Source organism: Protomyctophum parallelum (assembly GCF_964188405.1).
Source record: "Protomyctophum parallelum genome assembly, chromosome: 11".
NCBI lineage: Eukaryota > Metazoa > Chordata > Actinopteri > Myctophiformes > Myctophidae > Protomyctophum > Protomyctophum parallelum.
Window position 1 is genome coordinate 32209397 of NC_139707.1, and position 24766 is coordinate 32234162.

The 24766-nt window shown below is 44.1% G+C and overlaps 1 protein-coding gene across 1 annotated transcript in view; it reads left to right on the forward strand.

Annotated features, from left to right (window-relative positions):
- The window catches only part of LOC310866971 (uncharacterized protein), a gene marked incomplete at its 3' end in the record, with an annotated part of 43227 nt that overhangs the window by 18154 nt on the left and 307 nt on the right, over window positions 1-24766 (forward strand). Inside the window, exons 12-30 of the mRNA XM_083776766.1 lie at window positions 704-873; window positions 1256-1389; window positions 2009-2139; window positions 2680-2847; window positions 3435-3643; window positions 4204-4337; window positions 6469-6589; window positions 6903-12353; window positions 12694-12803; window positions 13354-13412; window positions 15155-15303; window positions 15962-16092; window positions 16295-16437; window positions 18623-18790; window positions 19282-19499; window positions 20841-21776; window positions 22115-22221; window positions 23437-23543; window positions 24007-24206. Coding sequence (XP_083632892.1) covers window positions 704-873; window positions 1256-1389; window positions 2009-2139; window positions 2680-2847; window positions 3435-3643; window positions 4204-4337; window positions 6469-6589; window positions 6903-12353; window positions 12694-12803; window positions 13354-13412; window positions 15155-15303; window positions 15962-16092; window positions 16295-16437; window positions 18623-18790; window positions 19282-19499; window positions 20841-21776; window positions 22115-22221; window positions 23437-23543; window positions 24007-24206 — 8846 coding nt within the window. The remainder of the gene's footprint in view (window positions 1-703; window positions 874-1255; window positions 1390-2008; window positions 2140-2679; window positions 2848-3434; window positions 3644-4203; window positions 4338-6468; window positions 6590-6902; window positions 12354-12693; window positions 12804-13353; window positions 13413-15154; window positions 15304-15961; window positions 16093-16294; window positions 16438-18622; window positions 18791-19281; window positions 19500-20840; window positions 21777-22114; window positions 22222-23436; window positions 23544-24006; window positions 24207-24766) is intronic.

Below are 24766 nucleotides of genomic sequence, written 5' to 3' on the forward strand. Positions count from 1 at the left end.
TCGTCACAGATAATGAGACTCGGAGGTGTTATTCTGCATCCTGCGGAAAACTGAGAGCCATAGCAACAAGCAGTGCTTGTTGGTGATTGGACCGCTGTTTGCCAGGTTGCCCCTGGACACAGGAACCCCTGGGGGTCATGTCTAATTATCTCTACCACTAAGATAGAGTATGAATGGAATGGATAGATCATTACCAATCACAAACTATCAGCTAAACTCATCTCAACTCTCTGTCTACTCACTTGCTCTATATACAGTACATACATGTTTGAAATAATGTTAGCATGAGTTTCATTGCCATATTTATATTCAGTATGCAGCAAAAAAAAGGAATAGATCAGTGACTCTCAATCTTTTTTGAGCTCTGGACAACTAACATAATGGCTGGGTTTCCCAAATGATGTCAGTTAAATAATGCCTGTTAAGGACTTGATTCAATTCACCTCAAATTAACCAATTAAATAAAGCCCTTAACAGACAATAATTTAAAGCCTTCTCCCCCACACCGCGCCCGTATCCACCCTCAACACAACAGTGGTCTCCAGGTTAATTCTTAGTCAGGGTGTTGGTCCCTCCCTGGTTCATCATCAGTTGAAAACCCCTGATTTAGAGAAAGGGCCATGAGGAAAAACAAAAATGCTGATAGCAGCTTTCTTACTAAATTTATTTAGGCTTTTGAATCTCCTGTGATGTGGATTTTCAGATTCTCCTGGTGTGGAGTAGAGATGTTGCTCCACATGATGTGCCCTTTGTCAAAGGCCTGCTGCACAGCCTTCTGGGAATGGCAGACCCAGAAGCGAGCCAAGGGGGGTCCAACCCCACTAGGACCCAGCGCAGCGTAGATGTGCAACCACAGAACATCTACGAGGAACTGTGAGTAGAGTACAATTACATTTTTATTCTATGAGGTTTGTATATGAGACACTCTTACACACTCTCTCTCTCTCTGTCTATCTGCCCCTCTCTCTCTCTCTCTGCCCCTCCCTTCCTATTTCTCTCTATCTTTTATTGTTGTTTATTGTTTCCCTAACCTCAATACAAGGTTAATTTGTGGCTGACAGAAGGTACCAATGAATCAATCAATCAACATCGAAAGGAAACATCAATTGATTGTTGTTGGTTTTTCATTATTATTATCATTCTCTAAAAATGAAAGTAAATGACACATGTAGAGTAGCAGAACTACGCCTCTGAGAGCCCGATTACTTAGTTTGAATTGTAATGCATTTCTTGTGTTTTCTTCACACGTGTGCAGTTTCCTGACAGTGGGCCATGTGGTGCTGGACATTGTGAAAAGTGTTCCTGAGGTGGACATGGTTCTCCAGAGCTTGCTCACAACCTGTTTCACATCCATGCAGACAGCTACTCTGACTGTAGACACTGTAGAGGGTAAGACTACATACAGTAGTTAATTAAGTCTTTGTTATCTTCTTTTATTACACGGCTTGGTTGAATGCTTGATTCTGGATAATGACCGATCAGCTCAATAACAGAACGCTGTCCAATCAAAGACTCAGACTCAATGTAATTTACAACTAATTGTTCTCAAGAATGTTTTTTGAAAACATTTGAAGTGAGAAATAGACAATGCTTTTGTTAGTCTGTTTGCTTTTGTTTAAAAAAAAAAAGAGTGATTCTGTAAAGTGATCTAATGATAATGTGTACATTGTCAATAAACAAATCTTACCCCCCCCCCCCCCCCTGCTATAGACCAGTGGTTTCCAAATGGTGAGCCAAGGTAAACTGGTGTGCCTTAACTGGAAGTTAATAACGTGTCACATTGTGATGCGTTGTGAACTTGTAGATTGGATGTAGATTCTTATTATTATAGAGGGTAATTTGCATCAAAATGAACACAGATGGGCATTGAGATTTTGTCTTGTCCTTTTGCTGTTCCTTGGGCACAAAAGGTTTGCAAACCACTGGTATAGACTAGCCAAATTGTATTTATTTAAATATTTAATCATAATTCATACATTTTGTTTTGTTTGCCCTTCTTGTTTTGCAGAAATTTTGGACAATGTCTTAAACGATGCCGGCCAACTCCAAGAGAACTTCCTGATGCTAATGACCAACCAGACCCAAGCAAGTGCTTGGATTGGTCACGTCATGGACAGTGTAATAGCGATTATTATGGAGGTAGAGTTCCCTACTATATGAGCTTGTACTGAAGGTCTTTTAGCATCAGCATATAGACTGAACATCTTATATGAATAAAGTGACACTGCCTGTCATTAGTGATCGCTGCACATACAGTAATGTAGTAAATACAGAAATGTAAGCATGTTTTTGTTAGTCACGGCAAGGAACATTAGAAAGCAGTATTAATCACACTTGATTTGCCCTGCATCATGTTTACAGTGGTGGAAGAATTAGTATTGCTATTACTTAAGTAAAAGTAGCAACCCAAAAAGTGTGCTTTACATATGAGTAGTACCGTAAAAACTAATATTGTACATGGTATAACCACAACTTGAATTGTGCCTCCTGGGTGTTGCGTTGTTCCTAGAACTGGAGGTCTGAAAAAAAAAATTTTCAGACCTCCAGCTCTAGGAAACACAGAATGGGGGGGACAGCTATAAGGTATATTTATTTTATAACATAGTAAAATGTTGAAAATTAGTGGTATTCCCTTTAAGTACAGTACTTGAGTACCAGTAATTGTACTTGCTTCTCTAGGGTCTGACATCTCAGGGTCCTGTAACATGTGAGAGCCTACTGGGGCCGTTTGAGTGGCTCTTAGCCTATGAGACAGTGGATGCCAGCTTCTGGAGGACCATGCTATGCCAGAACAGCTCCAGCTTGCAGCAAGCCCTGCAGACTGGCTGGATGCCTTTGACCCAGCAGGTAAGATGACACTACAAAAACTATAAAGACACTGTAGTTGTGGACGTTCTAGGAAAGATGTATCAATTCCCTGAGTCTGTCCTGTGATACACCTCCATGCATACAGTTATACCGTACTGTATGTTTCAAAGCATATATGCTATATATATTTAGTTTCACCTGCCTGAATAGAAGACTAAAGATAGTATGGTGAACTTATGATGTAAAATATTGTATACAATACATGCCAGCATGGTATTTGCCCTTCATTCCATAGCATAGGAGAGTGTTGTGCATAGCTTGTATTACATAAAGAGAGAGAGAGAGAGAGAGATAGAGAGAGAGAGAGAGAGAGAGAGAGAGAGAGAGAGAAATGTTCTGGGTGTGTCTAGAAATTCAGGAAAAGTGGATTCTATTGTGTCTGGTTCAGAAATGTCTTCTGCTTGTGGACAACATGCCTATATCTTGATTTGCAGTATGGTCAAATATCTAGGCAGGGTATAATGTTTAAACTGTAATGGTTGGGCGGAATATCAAAAGCACAGACTTGTATCCCCCCCATGCCTCCCAGGGATGTAAGCTATGTTGTACTACTTTTGTTTCCGCAGTTTCAACAAACATACGCCACCATCGTCAACCAAGGGGTTTACAACGTCACCCTTCCCATGATCCTCTCCGAGTGGCAAAAGCTGTATGGCAGCAGTGTCCAGTTTGGAGCGTTGCTAGACAGAATGCCCGGGGAGCTTGGTGAAGGCTACTGGATGAGCTGGGTTTCATGGGACATCACTTATGATGTGGCTGGGACTCTTCTGGAAAGGTCTTTAACAACACTCTTCTCCCTGCCATAATGTACCGATATCCATTGAAGGGCATTCGGCATACATTCCGAAACGCAATATCCTAAATGCTATACACATACAGCACATCCTCAAACATCTTGATGTGAGATCTTTCATGCCAGCTCTATCAGTATATAGAATAAGAGAGGCCAATTAAACACTTACAGTGCCTTACACTTTGTTGCATGACACATAATGAAAATAGGTGATCTACAAACTTCATTTTTGAGCTTCATTTTTGAAAATTGAAATAATATTAGAAATATTTAGAAAAGTCTTGATCCATTTTTGAAAACCTTTTTAGGGTTATATTGGTTCATAACATTTCTTTAGAAAAATAACAGTCAAGCGGGAATAGGATGTGTTTCTGTGAGAGCTGCATGAGCACCATGAACCCTGTTTATAAGGTACACTCAAATTATGCATTCTAAAACCAGGCACTCGACCTAAGTCAAGAAGCAATCTTTTAACACATGGATAGTTCCCAGTCATAGACTAGCATGAGAGCAACCATGTGGTCTTTTTGTTTTTGTTTCAGAGTTATGTGGGCCATAGCCAGGTTTGGTGAGAATCTTGAGAGCAGTCCCTTATGGCCCCAGGTGAAGACCTACATCCACTTGGCTAACTGGATTGTAAACTACAAGCCCGGCGTCACTGTAGAGCCAGCCAACTGTGAGTCCATCCGTATGCTATTCGCTTGGTTTATGAACAAGAATGTTACAGCCAGGTTTAATGGCAATATAGGAAGAGTTTTGGAACGCTCAAAATATAAGAAAAACACCTACAATGGACAGGTGCGTCGGATAACTGGTAAGTAGAGAAAAATAATCCCGCACACTGTCTTCACAGCCTGTTGCCTGATGAAGGTCTGACGACCGAAACGTTGCTCAATAAAATCTAAACTCAAGTGAAGACAGTGTGCGGGATTCTTTTTCTCTACTTTTTTGGAACGCTCAAAATGAAATATGATGTTCAAATAAGCCCTGTTTGCCAATACAGGTGTGCATTTTCTCCTTTTTGAAATCCGATCTATCTGAAAACACCTCAGCTTTAAATACCATTAACAGCCAGGAGGTGAGATGTCGTGAACGTATTTGACCAATTTTTATAAATCAGACCAAAACAAAAAAAAACTATTCAATTATCAAACTACGGCATTGAGACAAGTCTAGGCTTGGCAAGCATCGATAATTAGGAAAACTAGGCCGATACCCATTGGGAACGCATGCTACTCTGTATATTTCAGCTGACCACCCACCCACACCACATACCCCATGTGCCATTCAAGCAAAAAGAACAACGAACAATGACACAGGGTTGGGTTCTTATAACTAACAAAAGTCTGGACAATGAGGCATGGGTGTCTTACCTAAAATACTACCCCCACACCTAATACCATTGTCCCACACATTTCCCAAGAGTGACCAACCCATCAGCCCAACCCTTTACCAGTCAGGGAGTCCTGGGGCTGCTGTCCTGGCTGACAGAGCAGGTGTTGCTGGCTGCAGTGGCTGCCTGGACGAGCTGGAAGCTCAACAGTTGTGTTGCGGTGGTAGCTCCTTGGTGGTGTGGCTGGTGTTAGCAGTGGGTGGTGGTGGTCACTGCCCTCAGGTCGGCACCACTGTGTGTGGAGTTCAGCTGTTGCCAGGGTAAGGCCTAGGCTTCCGGGTTAGTTAGTGCTGTGGCCCCCTCCCTGACAACGCTCCTGGCAACCAACCAGCTCGTAGGTAGGCTGATAGCTAATCCACTGGGGCTGGTAGCTGGGCTCAGCAGTTTTGTAGTCTGTATGTATGTATGTATGTATCCTGATTTCTAACCACTTTCAACCTGCTCTAGTCCAGTTTGCCGTGTGCTCATGTTAAAAGCTTCAGCAATCAGGATACTTCTCAACACCTGTGTGTTGATTTATGACCGATGTCGCTTTAGTTCTGTCTAAACAGCGTAATTAGAGAGCTTTCTCCACACAGCCATTTATGAAAGCCAGAAGCCCAAATCAGGCCTGTGCCAGCTGAGTTTTGATCAATCCTATCTTTATGTTGGAGATTAAATCATGCTCTCTGGACAGAGTAATGGGTGTTGTTTGGCTACGGTGCATTCAACATTTGTCTGCATGTGTAAAATGTATTGCCATGGTGCATTAGCTATAAATAATACTAAGTTTACTGGTCATAATAAATAACAATAATGATGTTAAATACATTGTATGTTGAATGAAAGTATTATCCTACTATAAATGCGTCACGTCTCTGCGTACGTGCGTACGTGTGTGTACGGTTGTAATGCACGTACCTCGACAACCGTTTGCTCTACCGACTTCACATTCGACACATGCGGTCCACACCCGCTCTCCCATTGAACCCACAGGCACACCAACGTACATTATTCACTTGTGCAGCACAGTTTGAACCAGAAGTGAATTAAAAAGTAACGTTTTTCTACATAAAGTGGTGTTTTGAAAGTTGCAAAGACATAATTATAGAACACAATTGGGATTACAATGTGAGCGTTTCTTTTTTTCTTACCAAATTGTTTTATATAGATTTGCTGCTGTTAATCTTGGCCTCAATTTACTATTTTCTTTGTTTTTGGATTCTTCAATCACTATAAAGGAATGCTATACAAACAAAAGTTCTCTCTCTCACGGTGTGAGTAAATGATAGAAATTAAGTATTTTTTGCGGGTGAACTATACTCATCCAATGATATGTAGTATTTAAAGACATCCCTGTGTGTGTCACGCGCGCGCGCCTTTGGGTGTGTTGTCTAAATGTATTTAAATTTTACTTTATTTTTGCCCCCTCCAGGTTCTCTTGACATCAGCACTTTATCTCTTGATTGTGATACTGGTTTGAACTGGCCACAGTTTGTACAAGCAACATCCCAGGCTATGATGACACTTCCAAACAATCCTCAAATTCTAATCAGGTAATGTGCAGAGTGCAGGGGCCACAATGCAGCAATGTGACAAATGTAGATCCTATGGCTTGAATAGCACACATTTACACTAGTATATACAGTTTATATAGTGCATTTTTGGTGGCAGGCAGAAACATTGTATCTCTAGCATTAAAATTGAAAAAAGTTGCAAAAATAGCTGATGTGCAACCTCACAATGCGTAGCCATAGATCAGCTATTTTTGCTGCTGTCTAGGTTTCATAAATATGTATTTAACCAATGAAAAGCATTAACAAGCTAAATAGTAACTAACTTGTTTTTGTCCTTCTCTGCTCTCTGCAGCTGTCTCCAGGGGTCGGTCAATCTGCTGCAGCATGTCTACGGTGGTGTCCTGAAACATCAAGCAGCGTTATTCTTCAAACAAGAAATCCCGGGTGGTGACGGACTCTCTGCCTACTTGAGCAACCTTGTGTCTGGCCTAGACGACTTTTTCCAGACAATGACAAGGTTGAACAGCAGCCATCTCTCCGACACTGAGGTCCTGCTCCCCTTAGTCCACAACCTGCTGCAGTCCACTGGCCTGTCACCTCTGATGCCCCTGCTTTACGCCAACGGTCCCCTCAATGCCTCTACGCTGATTGGCGTGGCTGTGAAGCTCGGGAGGCAAAACCAATACATCTTTGCCTTCAATGAGACGGACCCCACACTGCCTGACTTGGAGCATATGTTGATGCAGCTTCTGTCTTTGGAGGGCAACCTGACCCTGCCCCTGTCCCTCAGCATGGGGCACACTCTGCTCACATACTCAAAATCCCTCAGCCCAGAAGGTGTGGTCCGTCTCCGGGAGGCTCTCCAGCCTTTCACCAACCAGACCTCAACGGGTCTAGCAGAGGCCATTCTCACTGCGGTAGAGCTGCTGAAGAGGGCAGTGGATGCCCCCAATGGAGACCCCACGAATATTATCCTTGGATACCTTCGCCAGCTGCAAGAATTCTTGGCTTCGGCTCTCAGGTTGCGCAGAATGGATCAGTTCTATTTACCCAGCGGGCAGCTGAGCACTGGCCAAGTCACTGACCTCCACCTTGTTGCTATGGACATCCTCAAACTTGTCACCCCTGATGGCATTCAGAACCTCACAGTGGCAGGGCCAGACACTGCCCAGAGGGTGGTTCTAGGGAAAATACTGGCAGGCCTGCCTGTTGAGGCCCAGGCGCAAGCATATGGCTTTATTGCAGATTTACAAACACTATTGGATCAGCTGTCATTCTGTACGTCAACGGGTCAGAACTGTGCTGCCAGCGTCTCGGAAATCTTCACCCTCCTGGAGCAGATTGTGGCGATAATGGTAGAAGGAAAAGGTAGCATTACCATCAGCGTGGCCCCAGCAAACCCTTTTCTGAGGAACCACGAATCTCTGCAGATGACAGTCACCTTGTTCTCGCTTCTCCTCCCCCCAAGTGATGTTGCCTTTGTGAAACCATTTAACCAGGCCCTGCATTTCATCAAGTTGATTATGGCTAAACCAAACGTTACAGTGGCCGAGGTCCAGAATGCCCTGATACAGTCAAACCTCACCCTGGTGGAGCTGAATGGTATTGCAGCCTTAGCTGGGGCCGCAAACATTAACGACCTCATGGTTAATATTTTGGGTATCGTTAAAGCCCGCCAGTGTTTTGAGCCACAGGATACCCCGGGCGTGACAACCCAGTGTGTTATGGGACTGGTAAATGGGCTCACTGGGTTCCTGATCAATGTACCATACCTGCGTAATGAAACAGCCATCCTGTCCCTCATCCCATTGCTTGTGAATAAAACCATCAGTGATGTGACATATACAGACTACAGTTCTGATCCGCACATGGCCACCATGCAAATCCTGAACAGCGCTCTGGCTAACATCAAGATGAACCTCCAGCTACTGAATCTGAGCACCCCGGACATTGTAAATGAAATCAGGGTGGTGGAGGGTCTTTTGAAACTTGCCGCCAACACTTGGCCCTTAAACGCACTCAACTCCACCCTGCTGGCGAACCCCCAGTCCGCTCAGGTGGTCTACCTGGGGATTGTCCAGTGGTACCTGGAAAAGTTGGAGAATGTCACCATGACCAGCTCATTTACTGACCTCCTCTACCCACTCTACCGTTTCACAGAAATGCAGGTGGCTGTACAACTGGCACAGTCCAATTTCTCTATATTTGTCAGTAACCAGGTGGAGGAATTGATGAATAACCTCCACTACCCTATAGATGGGACAGGGTTGAGTGAGATTGGGCAGACCGTCATCGAGATTCTCCAGCATCAGATCAAATTCATAAAGTTCAACCTAGAAGTTCAGGGTGACTATTTCCATGCTATGGGTGAGGAGCCAGTGCTCAACACAACTGTCCTGTATTCTATTGAAAACCAAATCACACAGCAGCTGAACCTCATACGCATTTGGATGAAGCACCCTAATGTCACCTCGATCTTCAGCAGCATGCTCCAGTGGGGCAACAATTACACAAATCCTTCTTCTCCAGGCACAGACATCCACCAGCTGCTCCAGACCATGTCGCATTTCTTAAGCAGCGAACAACAGACCTACCTCTCCCTCATTGATACTGCCGCGCAGGCTCTGAACAACGTGGTCATGGTGGCACAACAGCCAGGCGGCCTGCAGAGTGCACAGTTCTCTGGTGCCATCGTGGAAGTAGTCCAAATTGCATTGCACAGCCTGACCGCAGTGACAGGGCCCCTGCCACTGTCTCTCCGCGAGACCATCCTGAGTGTCATTCAGAACTCGCTTAGTCTTGTCTCCTACGGCAACTTCAATTCCGATCCGCACATGGCCACCATGCAGATCCTGAACAGTGCTCTGACTAACATCAAGATGAGCCTTCAGCTGATGAATCTGAGCTCCTCTGACATCAGAAAAGAAATCATGATGGTGCAGGGTCTGTTGAATCTAGCCACCAACACTGGGCCCTTGAATGCACTCAACTCCACTCTGTTGGAGAACCCCCAATACGCTCAGATAGCCTACCTGGAGATTGCCCAGTGGTACCTGAAGAAATTGGAGAATGTCACCAGCACCAGCTCATTGGACAGCTTCCTCAACCCATTCTACAGTTTCATAGAAATGCAGCTGGCATTACAACTGGCACAGTCCAAGTTCTCTTTATTTGTCAGCAACAAGGTGGAGCACTTGGCAAAGAACCTCCTCTACCCTATAGACGGGACAGGGATTAGTGCGATTGGGCAGACTGTCATAGAGATTCTCCAGTATCAGATGAAACTCAACAAGTTCAACCTAGAGAGTCAGAATGACTATTTCCAGAGTATGGGTCAAGAGCCAATGTTCAACACAACCGTCCTGTATTCTGTTGAGAATCAAATCACACAGCAGCTGAACCTAATACGTGATTGGATGAAGCACCCTGATGTCACCTCTTTCTTCAGCAACATGCTCCAATGGGGCAGCAATTCCACAAACTCTTCCCCAGGCACAGACATCCACCAGCTTCTCCAGACCATGTCACCTTTCTTCAGCAGCGAAATCATTGACAACGTCACGCAGGCCCTGATGAAGGTTCTCGTGGTGGCACAACAGCCAGACGGCGTGCAGAGCGCACAATTCTCAGACGCCGTCCTGGAAGCAGTCCAAACTGCAATGCACGGCCTGACCACAGTGACAGGCCCCCTGCCAGTGTCTGTCCAGGAGACCATCCTGAAAGCCGTGCAGGATGCACTTCATCTCATGTCATACGCCGACTTCACTTCTGATCCGCACATGGCCACCATGCAGGTCCTGAACAGCGTTCTGGCTAACGTCAAGATGAACCTCCAGCTGATGAATCTGAACTCCCCCGAGATCATGAACGAAGTCAGGATGGTGGAAGGTCTGTTGAAACTAGTCGCCTACCCATATAACATGCTAAATTCAACCCTGCTGGAGAATCCCCAGTACGCTCAGGTGGTCTACCTGGAGATTGCCCAGTGGTTTCTGAAAGAACTGGAGAATGCCACCAGCACCAGCTCATTCTACAGCACCCTCTACCCATTCTTAGGTTTCACAGAAATGCAGGTGGCTGTACAACTTCTCTATGCCCGTGTTTCAGTATTTGTCAATAACCAGGTGGAGCAATTGATACAGAACCTCCATTACCCTATAGATGGGACAGGGATGAGTGAGATCGGGCAGACAGTCATAGAGATTCTCCAGCAGCAGGTGGAAGTCTTGAAGTTCAACCTAGAGCTTCAGAATGACTATTTCCAGAGTTTGGGTCAAGGGCCATTGTTGAACACATCCATCCTGTATCCTATTGAGAACCAAATCACACAGCAGCTGAACCTCATACACATTTGGATGGAGCACCCCAATGTCACCTCAATCTTCAGCAGCATGCTCCAGTGGGGCAACGGTTCCACAAATCCTTCTCCAGGCACAGACATCCACCATCTGCTACAAACCATGTCACATTTCTTAAGCAGCGAACAACAGACCTACCTCTTCCTCATTGCCAATGCAACGCAGGCCCTGAACAACGTGGTCATGGTGGCACAACAGCCAGGCGGCCTGCAGAGTGCACAGTTCTCTGGCGCCATCGTGGAAGTAGTTGAAATTGCATTGCACAGCCTGACCGCAGTGACAGGGCCCCTGCCACTGTCTCTCGGTGAGAACGTCCTGAGTGTAGTGCAGGATTTGCTTAGTACAATCGGCAACGTAAGTGCTTTGACTAACATCAAGATCAGTGTCCACCTAATGAATCTGACCACCTTCGAGATCATGAACGAAATCAATGTGGTGGAGGGTCTGTTGAATCTAGCCATCAACACTGGGCCCTTGAATGCCCTCAACTCTACCTTGCTGGAGAACCCCCAGTATGCTCAGGTGGTCTACCTGGAGATTGCCCAGTGGTACCTGGAAAATGTGGAGAATGTCACCAGCACCAGCTCATTCAACAGCCTCCTCTACCCACTCTACCGTTTCACAGAAATGCAGGTAGCTTTACAACTGGCACAGTCCAATTTCTCTTTATTTGTCAGTAACGAGGTGGAAGAATTGACACAGAACCTCCGCTACCCTATTGACGGGGCAGGGATGAGTGAGATCGGGCAGACAGTCATCAACATTCTCCAGCGTCAGATGGAGCTAATAATGTTCAACCTAGAGAGTCAGAATGACTATTTCCAGAGTTTGGGTCAAGAGCCGTTGTGCAACACAACTATCCTGTATTCTATTGAGAACCAAATCACACAGCAGATAAACCTCATACACGTTTGGATGAAGCACCCCAATGTCACCTCGATCTTCAGCAGCATGCTCCAGTGGGGCAGAAATTCCACAAATACTTCCTCGCCGGTCACAGACATCCACCTGCTGTTCCAGACAATGTCACCTTTCTTTAGCGAAGAACAACAAGCCCTCTTCTCCCTCATAAGTAACTTCACGCAGGCCCTGAACATCGCTGTTATGGTGGCACAACAGCCAGGCGGCCTGCAGAGTGCACAGTTCTCTGGCGCCGTCTTGGAAGTAGCCTCAATTGCGATGCACAGCCTGACCGCAGTGTCAGTGGGACTTCACGAGAACATCCTAAGTATCCTGCAGGATTCACTTCATCTCATCCTCAATCCAGAGATGGGATATGCCTCATCACGTAACATCTCTATGCATATCCTCAAGAAACTGGAGTACTTTGTCCAGCAGACGGTGCCTGAGATGTTTGCTGACTATCTGCTGCCGGGAATCCAGATAGTGACCACCTATTTCCAAACCATCTCCATGTCCAGTGGACCAAACCTATGGAATGAGCTGTGAGTTATATTGCAATGTTTACTTTTTCATTTAGACCTTGAGTCTTGCAGTTCGTCACTGGCAGGCAGAAACCTTATATCTCCATATTTCATGTTTTTATGTTTTTATAAACTAAATGGCAACTTTCTCATATGACAGTGTTCACATATCGATGTGGCGTGTTGTGAGCTTGTAGATGAGCTATTTTTGAAAAGTACAATTGTCTTTTGTTTTCTAGTATTTTCACCTGCAATTACATGCCTTTCCTACCAGTTTTGGACGTACAAGGTTTCAGCCAGACCCCAACGATTTGAACTGAAACCATCTACAAACAGTGATAATGTGTCTTGTCTCCCACAGCATTTTGAATGAGATGGAGACGATCCAGGGCGTTGTTCCCTCAAACATGGCCCAGGACTACATCTCTATGATCATTAACGTCACTCAGTTCATCTTGGAGCCCAGCCAAGGCAAGTCCCAGTCCCAGTGTCTCTGTAGGTGGGCAGCAGCAGGCACTTCATTTTTCAATCAACTTTCACACTATAGCAGTCTATAGTCTATAGCACTTGGCAATTATTCTTTCATTTATTTATTCCATTCACCCACTACATGGTGATCTTATAAGATTCTCTTCCCTATAATCTTAAACATGCGTTGCACACACTACATGATTATAAAATAATGGCGCCTCACACACTACAGGTTTTTATCAAGATTGTCGTGCTAGGCTGAGCACTTCATGTGATCTCATCTCATGTGATCACATGTTAATCACACAGCAGATGTAAACGGCGTACCGGTAAAACGTGTGGCGGTTACAGATGAACGTTTGTTCTTGGCACATACAGTATGGACAGGTCTTTTTGTTTCGGTGTCAAAACTCTTCTCATTCACTTAATGTCGTCTCCTTGTAGACTTGCCTCTCTGTCACACGCCACTCCTGACGTCCCACTCTCACAGTAGTTGAAGTTGACAATTTTGGTTTCTTACTAATGTCACCTTCATTTCCTATAATTGCAGGAAACGTGAGTCTCTGGACAAGTTTTGAGACAGGAAACCTGCCTGTAATCATTAGTCAGGTAAGGCCTATCAAGTTTTATTTGGTAGGCTAACACTACAATAACAACACTACAATATACAACAAAATAAAAAGACTGCTAATACTAATACTAAAAGAACAATACAAATAACAAGATAGATTAAATAAGATATAAAGGGGTTAAAAACTACAGGGAGGACACTGCTTCTGTAACACTTTAGCAGCAATGGGGGGATTTGCAAAAGCGAGGGGGGGATTTAGTCAGATTTATAGGTACAGAGCTAAATGTACAAGTAACAATGAGAAAAACAAGCATGTTTATTTACAGATTCTTTGGTTTTGTTTCCTGTTTTCTAGTAATTACATCTTAATAACCATTAATAAAATAAACAAAACACACTTTTAATTACAAACAAATAACCATTGTTACAAAAAAATAGCTTGTTTCATGTTTTAACATCTTTTGTTTTTACTTTGTTTTGTAGTTGTAGTATAATTGCATGCAATCATATTCGTGTATGCGTAACATCTAGTCAGAATGAATACATGACCATAAAGGTAAAAAAAGGTTAAAAAACCCAAAATGCCTTGAAACCTTATATACGTGAGAAACCCGTGAGAAACTCTGGCACAAGACACGTCACTCTGGCACGAGTCCGTCATTTCTTTCTCCATTATCTGTTGGTATGGTAATCTCTGCATCAGAGACAAAAAATCCCTAGGGAGAATTGTAAAAGTGGCCTCAAAAATCATTGGCTCACAAATGAACGGCCTAGACCAGATCTTTAAGAAACAGGTACTTAACAAAGCCCTGTGTATCCGATCTGATGCTGCTCACCCACTATACGGAGAGCACATCCTTCTCCCATCCGGCCTTCGCTTGCGAGCCCCCTGTGCCACAAAAAACAGGCACAAACATTCCTTTGTCCCGGTCTCTATTCACACACTGAATGCTGCTGTGCGTAGATCGAGGATATAACCTTATGATGAGCACTTTTACTTTTTACTGTATTATCTTGTGCCTATGTCTATGCACACGCACTTTTATGACCTATCGCATAGCACTTTAAACGCCTGCACTTTAATGGTTGTGTGCACCTTTTACTCTGGTATCCGCTATGTGAACTGTTTGTTGTCTGTACTGTTTCATTCATTGTTTAATGTACTGTCTATGCTGCAACCCAATTTGCCCTTCGGGGACACTAAATAAACTTGAACCTTGAAGACAGCAGACACTTTACCAGATACAGTGGGCTAATTAACCACTCCAAGCCACGCGGTGCCAGGACTGGTAGGACTGGCATCAGTTACAGCATTCCTCAGGTTTATCACAAAACACAGCACAACTTGACAAGTAGGCTTTAACAATACTTTAACCACTGTACTCTGGCGTCCCTATTGTGGGCATGTCATTATACACATTATACACATTATAACACATTTCAAGATTACATCAATATTATGAGACAAGATATCATTTTGAATCTTCAATATCGTAATAAGATGGCATATGTGTTGTCTTTTCTTGGTGATCCATTAAGCCTTAAGCCAAAAAAAAGTGTCACATTGAAAGCTTGTAGATCTGCTAGTGTTGCGATATAATGGGTGATGTGCTGGAGCTGAACAGAATCTGGATGAACAAAGGAAAATCTACAACCGCACACTCTCTAACTCAGGCATGCAGAAAGTCACACAACCGAAAGCTCGCAATAAACTATTGAGATGGTGTCTAATCCATTGTTCATAAAATAACCAAAGCTTGTCCCCCTTATTTCTGTCCAGATGGGCGAACTCCTGAATATTGTCTTGCACATTTTCACTGGAGATCAGGGCTTGACGATCACTATTCCATCTTTGGAGGACTTCACTCATCTTGGGCCTGTACTGGAACAAATCTTGATGGAGGAGGCCAACCAAGACACCTGGGAGAGGTACATCCACGCTCCATCCACTACACGCAGTCAATTCCTCCGTGTTAATCGGATTCAGAGAGCGTTCAAATGGAACCAATGGACTCATAAGGGTCCATTTGGTTCCAATTTGAATGCTCAAGACTAATGGCCGATTCATATTATATTTAGTGCTGAAAAATAGTCGGTTAGGGAATGGTCCCAGACCCGACTTTAGTTAAGCTATATAAAAGTCAATTCATACTCCCTCACGGCTGGCGCCGAAGTCGCTTGTAAATATTGGAGGTCCTTGACACGAATATGATGTTTGTGACTGGGAAATGAGCCTGGCACAGCGGGTACATATATCTGACTGGCCCTCACAGGCGCAGTGTGTCCTCCTACTCCAGCACTCTGCTGGTGCTGCTCTGGTCGCTTGTGTATTCGAACACACCCTAGATTCGGACAAGTCCCGGAAAAGACACGCTGTGATTGGCCAGCAGTCACTTTGGAATCCGCGATATTGGGGTTTAATATGGCTGCATCCATAAGATTACATGTCGCTCCAATGAACTGCAGGGGTGAATGAGGTATCTAGGTTTCTATATCTATGATTCAGTAGGTGTAAATTAAGGATACTATTCAATGCTTGCTGTCTACAACCTGAACCAAGTTGCACTTGTATGTTGTCCACTGACAGGCTTAAAAAGATGCTGGAAGCTGTACTATCCAACTTCAAAGAGACAGAGCTTTGGGACGATATCCCACCGGCTATGTCTCTGTTGGAGATGGTAGTAGGTGTCGAGATCAACCAAATGATGGCAGAGACAGGTGAGAGTGATGGCCATCAATACAGAAATAACTGGCTTTTGATTTGTATTATAGCTGTTGCTTATGAAGTCACAGATTACATTTAAGGACATTTGATCCAAAATGAGATATTACTCATTCCTTAAAAAAAATGCAGTAAAGTAACAGTATGGAATACGACGGCAGAGTTTTTTTAAAACCCTGTGTCTCTCCTTCCCCTCAGCTCTTGTATGGAGTCTCCAGGGACCTGTACTGAATCTCATGGAAGAAGCTGTTCTTTCTGTGAACACCAGTCGTTTCAACCTATCTGAAGTGACAGAGAGAATGGAGAAAGCCATCTCTGATACAATACATTCCACCCAGCAGGTTAGTCTGCCTCTTGTCTCTCCACCCTTGATGACAGATTTTCAAATTGAAAGCGGTCAATGAGACGGACCCCACACTGCCTGACTTGGAGCATATGTTAGGGGCACGGTGGCACAGTTGGTAGTGCTGTCGCCTCACAGCTAGAAGGTCCTGGGTTCCCCCTGGCCAGCCGGGGCGCCTGATGGAGGGGAAAGGAACTGGTCGGAATAACGTGTCCCTTCCACGCGCTACGTCCGGCCGGGGAAATTCCCCTCTGTCAGGTGAAAAGAAGCAGCTTGGACTCCTCATGCATAGAAGGAGGCATGAGGTCAGTCCGCTGCCCCCCCCAGGTTGGCAGAGGAAGTGTAGCGCCCAGGATTACATTAGATAATTGGCACTGGGTGAAAACAAAAACTGGGTTACAAAATCATGGGATAAAATTTTAAATAAAAAAAAAGAAAGCGGTCAACCCAAGTATTACCTTACATACTGTGGGATTGCAGTAGGTTTAGCGAGTACAGCATGTGTACTTGTAGCTGTACTGTGCCCGTCTGTGCGCACACGTGTGTCTGTGTGCTGTGCATACACGTGTGTGCGTGTGTGTGTGTGTGTGTGTGTGTGTGTGTGTGTGTGTGGGTGTATTACATTATGAAGTGTGACTATGGAGGCAGATGAACCTGTTGTCCCATCATTAAGGCCGTCATGCTACAGACAGTACATTGAAAGCTGCCCTTGCCCTGGTGCTAAAACACAAGAGCAAGTCTGTTTCTCAGTGAATACGTGACATTAAAGCTTTCTCAAACCCCTATCGTGAGGACACACCTGTACGTAATGGCTGGGTTTTGTCCTCACATGACAAAATATCTGATTCAAAAGCCAGACAACACAACAACAGCAGTAATGCAATAACAGAAGGTCATAACAAGCCATAGTCTAGGAGTTGTCACACATATGCACCAACACTGTAGTGAATGAGCTCTATTGCGTTGGTATGTAGCCTACATATTACTATGATGATGTGTTTTGTTTTTTTGAACTATTTAAAAAAAATTATAATAATAAGCAAGACAGACACAAAAGACAAACAAGGCATACAATAAAACAGAAACATAAACAGTAAAAAACAGAATAAAAAACAAAAGACGGAAAAAAAAAAAACGAAAAAACAAAAGAGGTCATGGGATGTACAGCAACAACAATACATATTACAGACTTTTGGATTCCTTACATTCATTGACAACCGGAAAGACACAGCCCATATTCACTCCATATCCACCCCCCAGCTAAATACTCTATCCATTTCTCCCATCTTCTTTCACCCAGCTCTTTTTGCAGTTTTAAAGAATAGTTTTTGCTTGGTACAAGTAAAATCTTAAGTAAGTAGGAGTCATCCTGATTTAGCCCATCTGGGAGTTGTCAAATATGTGAATGTATCATCTATTCCAAAACCCATAATGTTTGAGATAAGTGTTGTCACTTCCTTCCAAAATGTTTGAATTACAGGACAAGACCAAAAGACATGTGCATGATCAACCACTGTATCTCCACATTCTCTCCAACAGTCCATATAGTTGCCAGTCTGTTTGGACTTCTGTTTTGGAGTAATAAAGAAGCAAATCTGGTTTTTCCAACAAAAGTCTCTCCAAGTCAAGGAATTAGTGGTTGTTGATTGCGTTTCCCATATATTCATCCATACTTCATCACTTATATCAATGCTCAACTCTTTTTCCCATCGCTCTTTCACATATATTGTAGAGTCCTTTTTCAACGACAATGATGTCATGTGTTTCAAACACATACATTCTAGCGTCCTTATTCTTGGGCGAACATTCAGTGAGAATAGTAGATCTTCATTTAAGTTCACACGCTTGGCTGTCTTCATCAAGTAGAGTCAACTAGTATATCGGATTTAATACAGTATTATGTCTCTACACAGTATGTTAGTATGTCTGCATGTTCTGCACCTCAGGGTAGTACTGTACTGTACTGTACAAGAGCCGGTGATACCTGTGTGAGACGCTTGCTCTTTCCTTGTGGAGAGATTAGGACATCTCCCTTGTGACCCTGTCTTTTGTTTCCATGTGACAGTTTTCTTTTTAAACCCCTGTCCTTCTAACCCGAACGGTTTTTCTTTTTCTATGAACAATTTTACACTCGAGACGTAATAATCCGCTCCCTCTATTGTCCACATGCTCTGACCCCTCAGGCTAACGACACACTGCAGTGCAGTGAGGTTGTCAGGCTGTGGGAGCCCGTGAGAGAGGCAGCCGGACTGAGCCAGGCGGCCCTGGCCATGTGGTGTAACGTCAGCCTCCAGTCTGTCCTCGATGCCTACGCCACTTCCAACGCCATGTATCACAACCTGACCATGCCTGTGAGTTTATTTCATCCTTGATTAACTATTAAAATGTGTCAATTACTGCAGAGTGCCAAATATTTGTGTGATAGGAACTTCTTTTTACAAACCTCTTGAACCCTACCATCTCAATTCTGAGGGGAACATTCGCCGAAAATAGCAGATGTACATGTACATCGGTTATGTAGAAGGGAAAAGAGTGAACCAAGTACAGAGCGAAAGGTCGAGTTTACTAAGAATTGAAAATCCGATAATGCACAACATTTTACACAACACTAATTATAATGCTGATCCATCTCTCTCTCAGCTGAGGGGGTCCTTGGCCTGAAAAATGTTAGAGACCCCTGATTTAAAGGAATATACATTCTGCTGTTACTCCTGAGAGAAGAATGAGAAGATTAACATGTTTGCCACTGGGTGGCAGTGTTGGCTCACCCTCCAATCTGTCCAGTACCAGCCGTCACCATATTATTCTTTACTGTCTGTAACTCTGTATGTTGCCTGTGTAGCATGCGGGGATGGGAACGGTGACCGTCAGTGCCATGGCTACCAGCATCGTCGAGGCCCTCTCCGCACTCTACCGGGCCGACCATAACCAGGGCCTGGCGATAGACGGGCTGATCATGGCCTTCAGTGACAAGCTGGACCACCTGGTGGGCCGGCCGCTGAGCGCAGAGGCAGAACTGCACTGGTTGAAACAGTTCCAGGACAACGAGCTGAAGCAGAGGTGACTATCAACAGCCCCGGGATGTGCAGAACCATAAAGCACCCTCGTCCACATGATGGGATTGCTAACATAAGCTGTATATTAAAGTCGTGTGGTGATGCTGTGCTGTACTCTACGCTCCGGGCACAGTTTATTACATGTTTTACTGCTACAGTAAATGTAGTCGGAAGATACAAGACACATGAATAACATGAAGGCATGCGTGCACTGCGCACACGTATACTATACAAACATACACTCTTTTTCTCTCTCACAAAACTACACACCTACTCGTGCACGTGCACATGCAAGCACCTCCACCAAACGTAAACTTGGCGGACTGTTAAAATAGCATTGTGCCAGATGAGCCAATTTGATTCAAACTACATGAGGCACCTGGTACGTTAATTTAGTTTGTGACTCTTTTGGCTGAAAACAGGCAGGTCTGCACAGACAGTGGTTTAACCGTGATTGAGTTAGCCGAGACTCCCTCTTAAAATTGATTTTCCTTTATGCGCCTGCTGTAATAATGAACTGGGCATGACGATAAGGATCGCGTTCTGCATATCTCTCGGAATCAATCATGTCTGACTGCATGAGTTATAGATCATTGATCACAGTGGAGAGAATCCAAAGTCTATTATCTAGGCTGAAATGAGAAAATGAAGTGAATAAGTTTTTAAAATGTGATGTGATGGATGATGATTAAATCTGGCACCAATTGAGAAATTATAGCTCTAAGGAATTATTGTATTTGGTATGTCTACTAACAGCATTGTAGACATACAGGAGATGTTGAGGTGCACACTGCTGCAACACTCAAACAAAATGGTAAGTTCAAGTTATACAAGTTGTGGGTGCACTGTCGGTTACTACCGTAATATGTTTAATATCTTATGAAAATGTAATTGATTTGAATAAAATAATCCGTTTTGGGTGAAGTTGAAGTAGTGGTGTGCATTGGCACTGCCCTCACAATTCATTTTTCATTCATACGATTCACCAGGTAACGATTCAACTATTTTCTACGATGGATTGCAATGCATCACACTTTTCTTTATTACTGCAGAACATGGCAAATGTTTTATCAGTCAATACAAGCAGTCAGATATACTGAATATTAACACAATTAATATTATAATTCATTATAATTATAATTTTATATTATATTATATATAATAATATTTAGGCTCCGATTATTGATGATGACACAATGCATTGCTGAATCGATTATTTTTGACACGACTAATACAAATAATACAAACAATAGTGAAAATAAGCAGATTTCCAAGCTCACAACTTGTCGCATGAGTTGTGAGAAATGAACAGTAGCCTAATGAATCACTTTTCTCTCATCTGCAGTTTGGACTTGATGGATCTGCTGACAGACGAGCTGCTGCGCGTGGCCCCGTCCCTGCAGGTGTATGTGGAGGCCTGTGACAAAGCTCTGACCCACATCCTGCAAAACGTCCAGCACGTCCAGAACGACAGCTCTGCCCAGAACCTCCTCATGGAAGCCGGGCACATGCTGCTGACCTCTCTGAACATCAGCTCTGACTCCGTCCTACCGCTGCTGTGGGGGAACGTCTCTGGCCTTAACGGGACGACTCTCGTCGACCTATTAAAACAAGTGGTCCAACTGGCGATCCGCACGGAGATGTTTGGGGACGTGCCCATGATTTACCAGGCCATGGAGCAGTTTGTGGCCTCCAACGACACCGCCCTCCTTGTGGAGACGATGTACGAGGTGTTGGCATGGTGGAGCTCCACCCAAGCCACCGGAACAGACCTTCTGACTCAGTCCCTGTACAGAATGCTTGAACTACTCAGAATGCTTGATCTACTACCCGAGATGTTTGACATGCTGATCGCAAATGTCATTGACATGATTAGCCAGATGGGGAGCACCGGTGACTTCATGGCACCCTTAGAGCAATTCCTGAAAGGGTATAAGGGAGACTTTGGGAGACAGCAGCAGCAGCAGCAGGCCAGCTCTCACACGGCTCCCAGACGCCACCGGCGTGAAGCTCAGTGGAAGCCAATGAGGGAGCCCATGGATGACTTTATAGACCTGTTCTTCATTGACTACCCTAGCCTGTTCGAAGCCATCTCTGTTCCGCCCACAGTGCCAGACATTGTGGAGACAGCTCATGTGTTTTTCTCCAACACGGACCTGGGTGTGGTGATGAAGGGCGTGACCAAGGACTTGCCGTGGGCCTTGAATTCCTCTAAGGATGACACCATTGACGCTGCCCTGGAGGTGCTCTCCTACCTCACCCTTCCCGATAATGTCCAGACGTAAGTTGCTAGTAATGTGCTTATAATGCTAACGACCATTATAGTCTCTTTACATTGTCCTCAAACACAGATTTTTACCAATATGGTTGGAGGTTAATTTCTTTCCATGCAACCAAGGTAGGTGGTTTGAGACACAAAGACAGAACAATAACACTACTTCCTTCCTCCCATATTATGTAGCCTCTTAAAAATAGCAGACAAAGCTAAATGAAAAGCCACTCACAGAGCTTTTTGTTTGCATTATTTCAAATAATGTAAGCAAAATATCAAGCGGTGCATCTTCAAAGTGCTGTAAATGTTCCCTGGTAATAAATTGCTTCCCTTTGAATCGTTCCCAGACTGTCGATGGATCTGCTGATGGAAGCTGTTAACTTGATTCCCGACGGCCTCCCTCTCGCCGGACTCATAAAGAACGTCGCTAGTGGCTTTGCCAGTGAATCTCAAGGTAAGTTAATTTCTCTTAATTTACAAACTATCACTCCTCTGACTCACTCAGTCTCTGGGCGATGAGAAGCCTGCTTGTTTCTATAGGACGGCTTGATGGTGAGAAATGCATGTCAGATAGTCTAGTTAAATAGGGAATCCCCAATTGGTGCCTTCCTTCCTCGGATATGCTTGCTTCATTCCTGCTATCTGTACAAGTTAACTTCACCCACTGGCTCTCTCTGTTGCTTTCATCCATGTCAGGTCTAATTGTACCTCTGTTGTAGCTCTCTCACTGTTTCAGCCCCATGTGCAGCCTGCCACGGTATACTGTACTTTCTCTTAATTGTCGGTGGGCATTATTTCAATTTACGTGGTATGTCAGTGTGTGCAAACCATGAATCATGTTGCTTAGAAACCTTCAGCGTTTTACTCTGACCTTCAAAGCCCTTTGGGGGATTCATCGCGCTTTTTGCTAATGCTGTTGTTATTGTCTGTATGATTACAGCGGGGCATAATTCATTTTGGACATATGTGCTTTCAGGGTTCAATGTCGGCTTAGTTGGAGCTCCCAAAGAACCCCTGAGCCATATGGCTCTTCTCCAACGTAAAGCCACTCAGCACCTTATTAAATCTCATTAGCAAAGTAGAATTCAATCGCTTATTCCACACTCCCTCCCCAAATGCCGCGCCTGGCACCCACGCACTTGAGCGGACGTCCATGACCTCATTTTAATTGGCTGCTGTACTTGTGTGATAATGTTTATCTTACATAGAACTCAGTGAGCGGCAACAGCTGTACTCCCGTGTAACCTCATTCATTCTCCCAGCACACGTGGCGAGCTGTTGTAATTTTCAGCGGCCTCTAGGTGTTGGCATGCACCGGAGATTTAACAGCGTCATTGTCTAATTTTGGCCTAATTAAATATTCACGTCTCGCCGCCCTGGGGTGGTGTTTGACTTTCTTGGGGCTTGTCATATGTGTTCTAAATGTGCAGCGGTGGAGAGCACTGCCGACCTTGTTGGCCCCATCAGCTCTGCACAGGGCTCCACTTTAAGCACATCATTTGCTGCTCGCAGTCTGGCGATGCTGCCTCCAAATGGTGCTAGTCATAATGAAGCCCAGCGGGATGTCATGTTATGCTGTCACCTCACAGACTCTGCTGCCCTCTTCTCCCTCTTTTGTCCTCTCTCTCTCTCTCTCTCTCTCTCTCTCTCTCTCTCTCTCTCTCTACAGAAAACCTGATGTTCATGCAGCAGACCCTCCTAACAGCATCAGAGCTATTCAGCACCAGCCCCACAGACCACCGCTTCGCAGAGATAGTAGGACACCTGACACAGCAGGTCTGGATGCCGGCTTAATTTACGCTATAGGGCTTAATTGGTTTATATGCATGTTTTGTTACAATAATCTGAATCTGCAGAGTAACAATAACATGTACATTTAAAAAAAATTGTAACGGCGTAAAAAGTACTTATGGACTAGAATGTATAAAGTGTTGAAAAAAAGCAAATGCTCAAGCAAAGTAAATCTACTTCATAATTTTACTTAATGTACGGTAAGTACAGTAGCCTATTTGAGTAAATGCACTTATAATTTAACTCATTAAAACCGGGAAAGCAACTGTGTCATTTTAGATTTTTTTTGTGTTGTTAAAATGTAGCAGATTGTATAAGCTCACACCACCACAAAGTGACGCGCTGCAAGCTTGTACTACTGCTATTTAAAAAAAAGAACTTCTTTTCTGAGGCATTTGTAGAATGGGCCTCAGCCCTCAGGTCTTAACGATGGTTTTACGTGTTGCAGGTGTGTGCCTTGGAGAAGATGGACTCTGTGCATGGGCTGTGGCAGGCAGTGTCCATGGAGCCTGGTCTGATGTGCGAGATCGTCATGCCCAGCCTGCAGCTCCTGGCCCAGGGCCTGCTGATGAACACGTCTGAGCTGTCCGAAAGTATCTTTCAGATCCTTATCGGGGATCCCAGCAACTACGACGTCAACTCAGACTGGTACCACGTTGTTTTTGACTCAATGTTGTTGACATATCTGATTTGTTCGTCGCTGTCAGACCTTGTTTCTCCAAAACCAATACTTTCTAGGAAATTACAGAAAGGAACCTGTTTTTTCGATGGATCTTGTGTAGTTAATATTTAGTCACATGCTAATACAAGTTGATGATGATAATACTTTTCATTGGTTAAACATGTATCACAGACTCACCTAAACTTTCACTTTTAATATTTTTTTCTGAAATAGTGAAAGCCGACCTACAATCTCACAACATTCTGTAGATCGGCTAATTATGATCAACACTGCCAATGCCATACGACGATGTAGGGTATTCATTTATGAAAAAATAAATATGGAGACAGGCTACAAGGTTTTACCCGACAGTGATGATATTAATAATAGTAGAAAATAACCAGGAAGACAGGAGATAGAGAAAGAGTTTATGAGCCACTGGCCCACTGTCAACACCACTTGTCAAGTACAGTGCATGCCAGGTATAGCTGCTAGCCTGCAGTGTCCACAAAAACGGTTTTGTTTTTGTACAAAGTACAAACCAAAT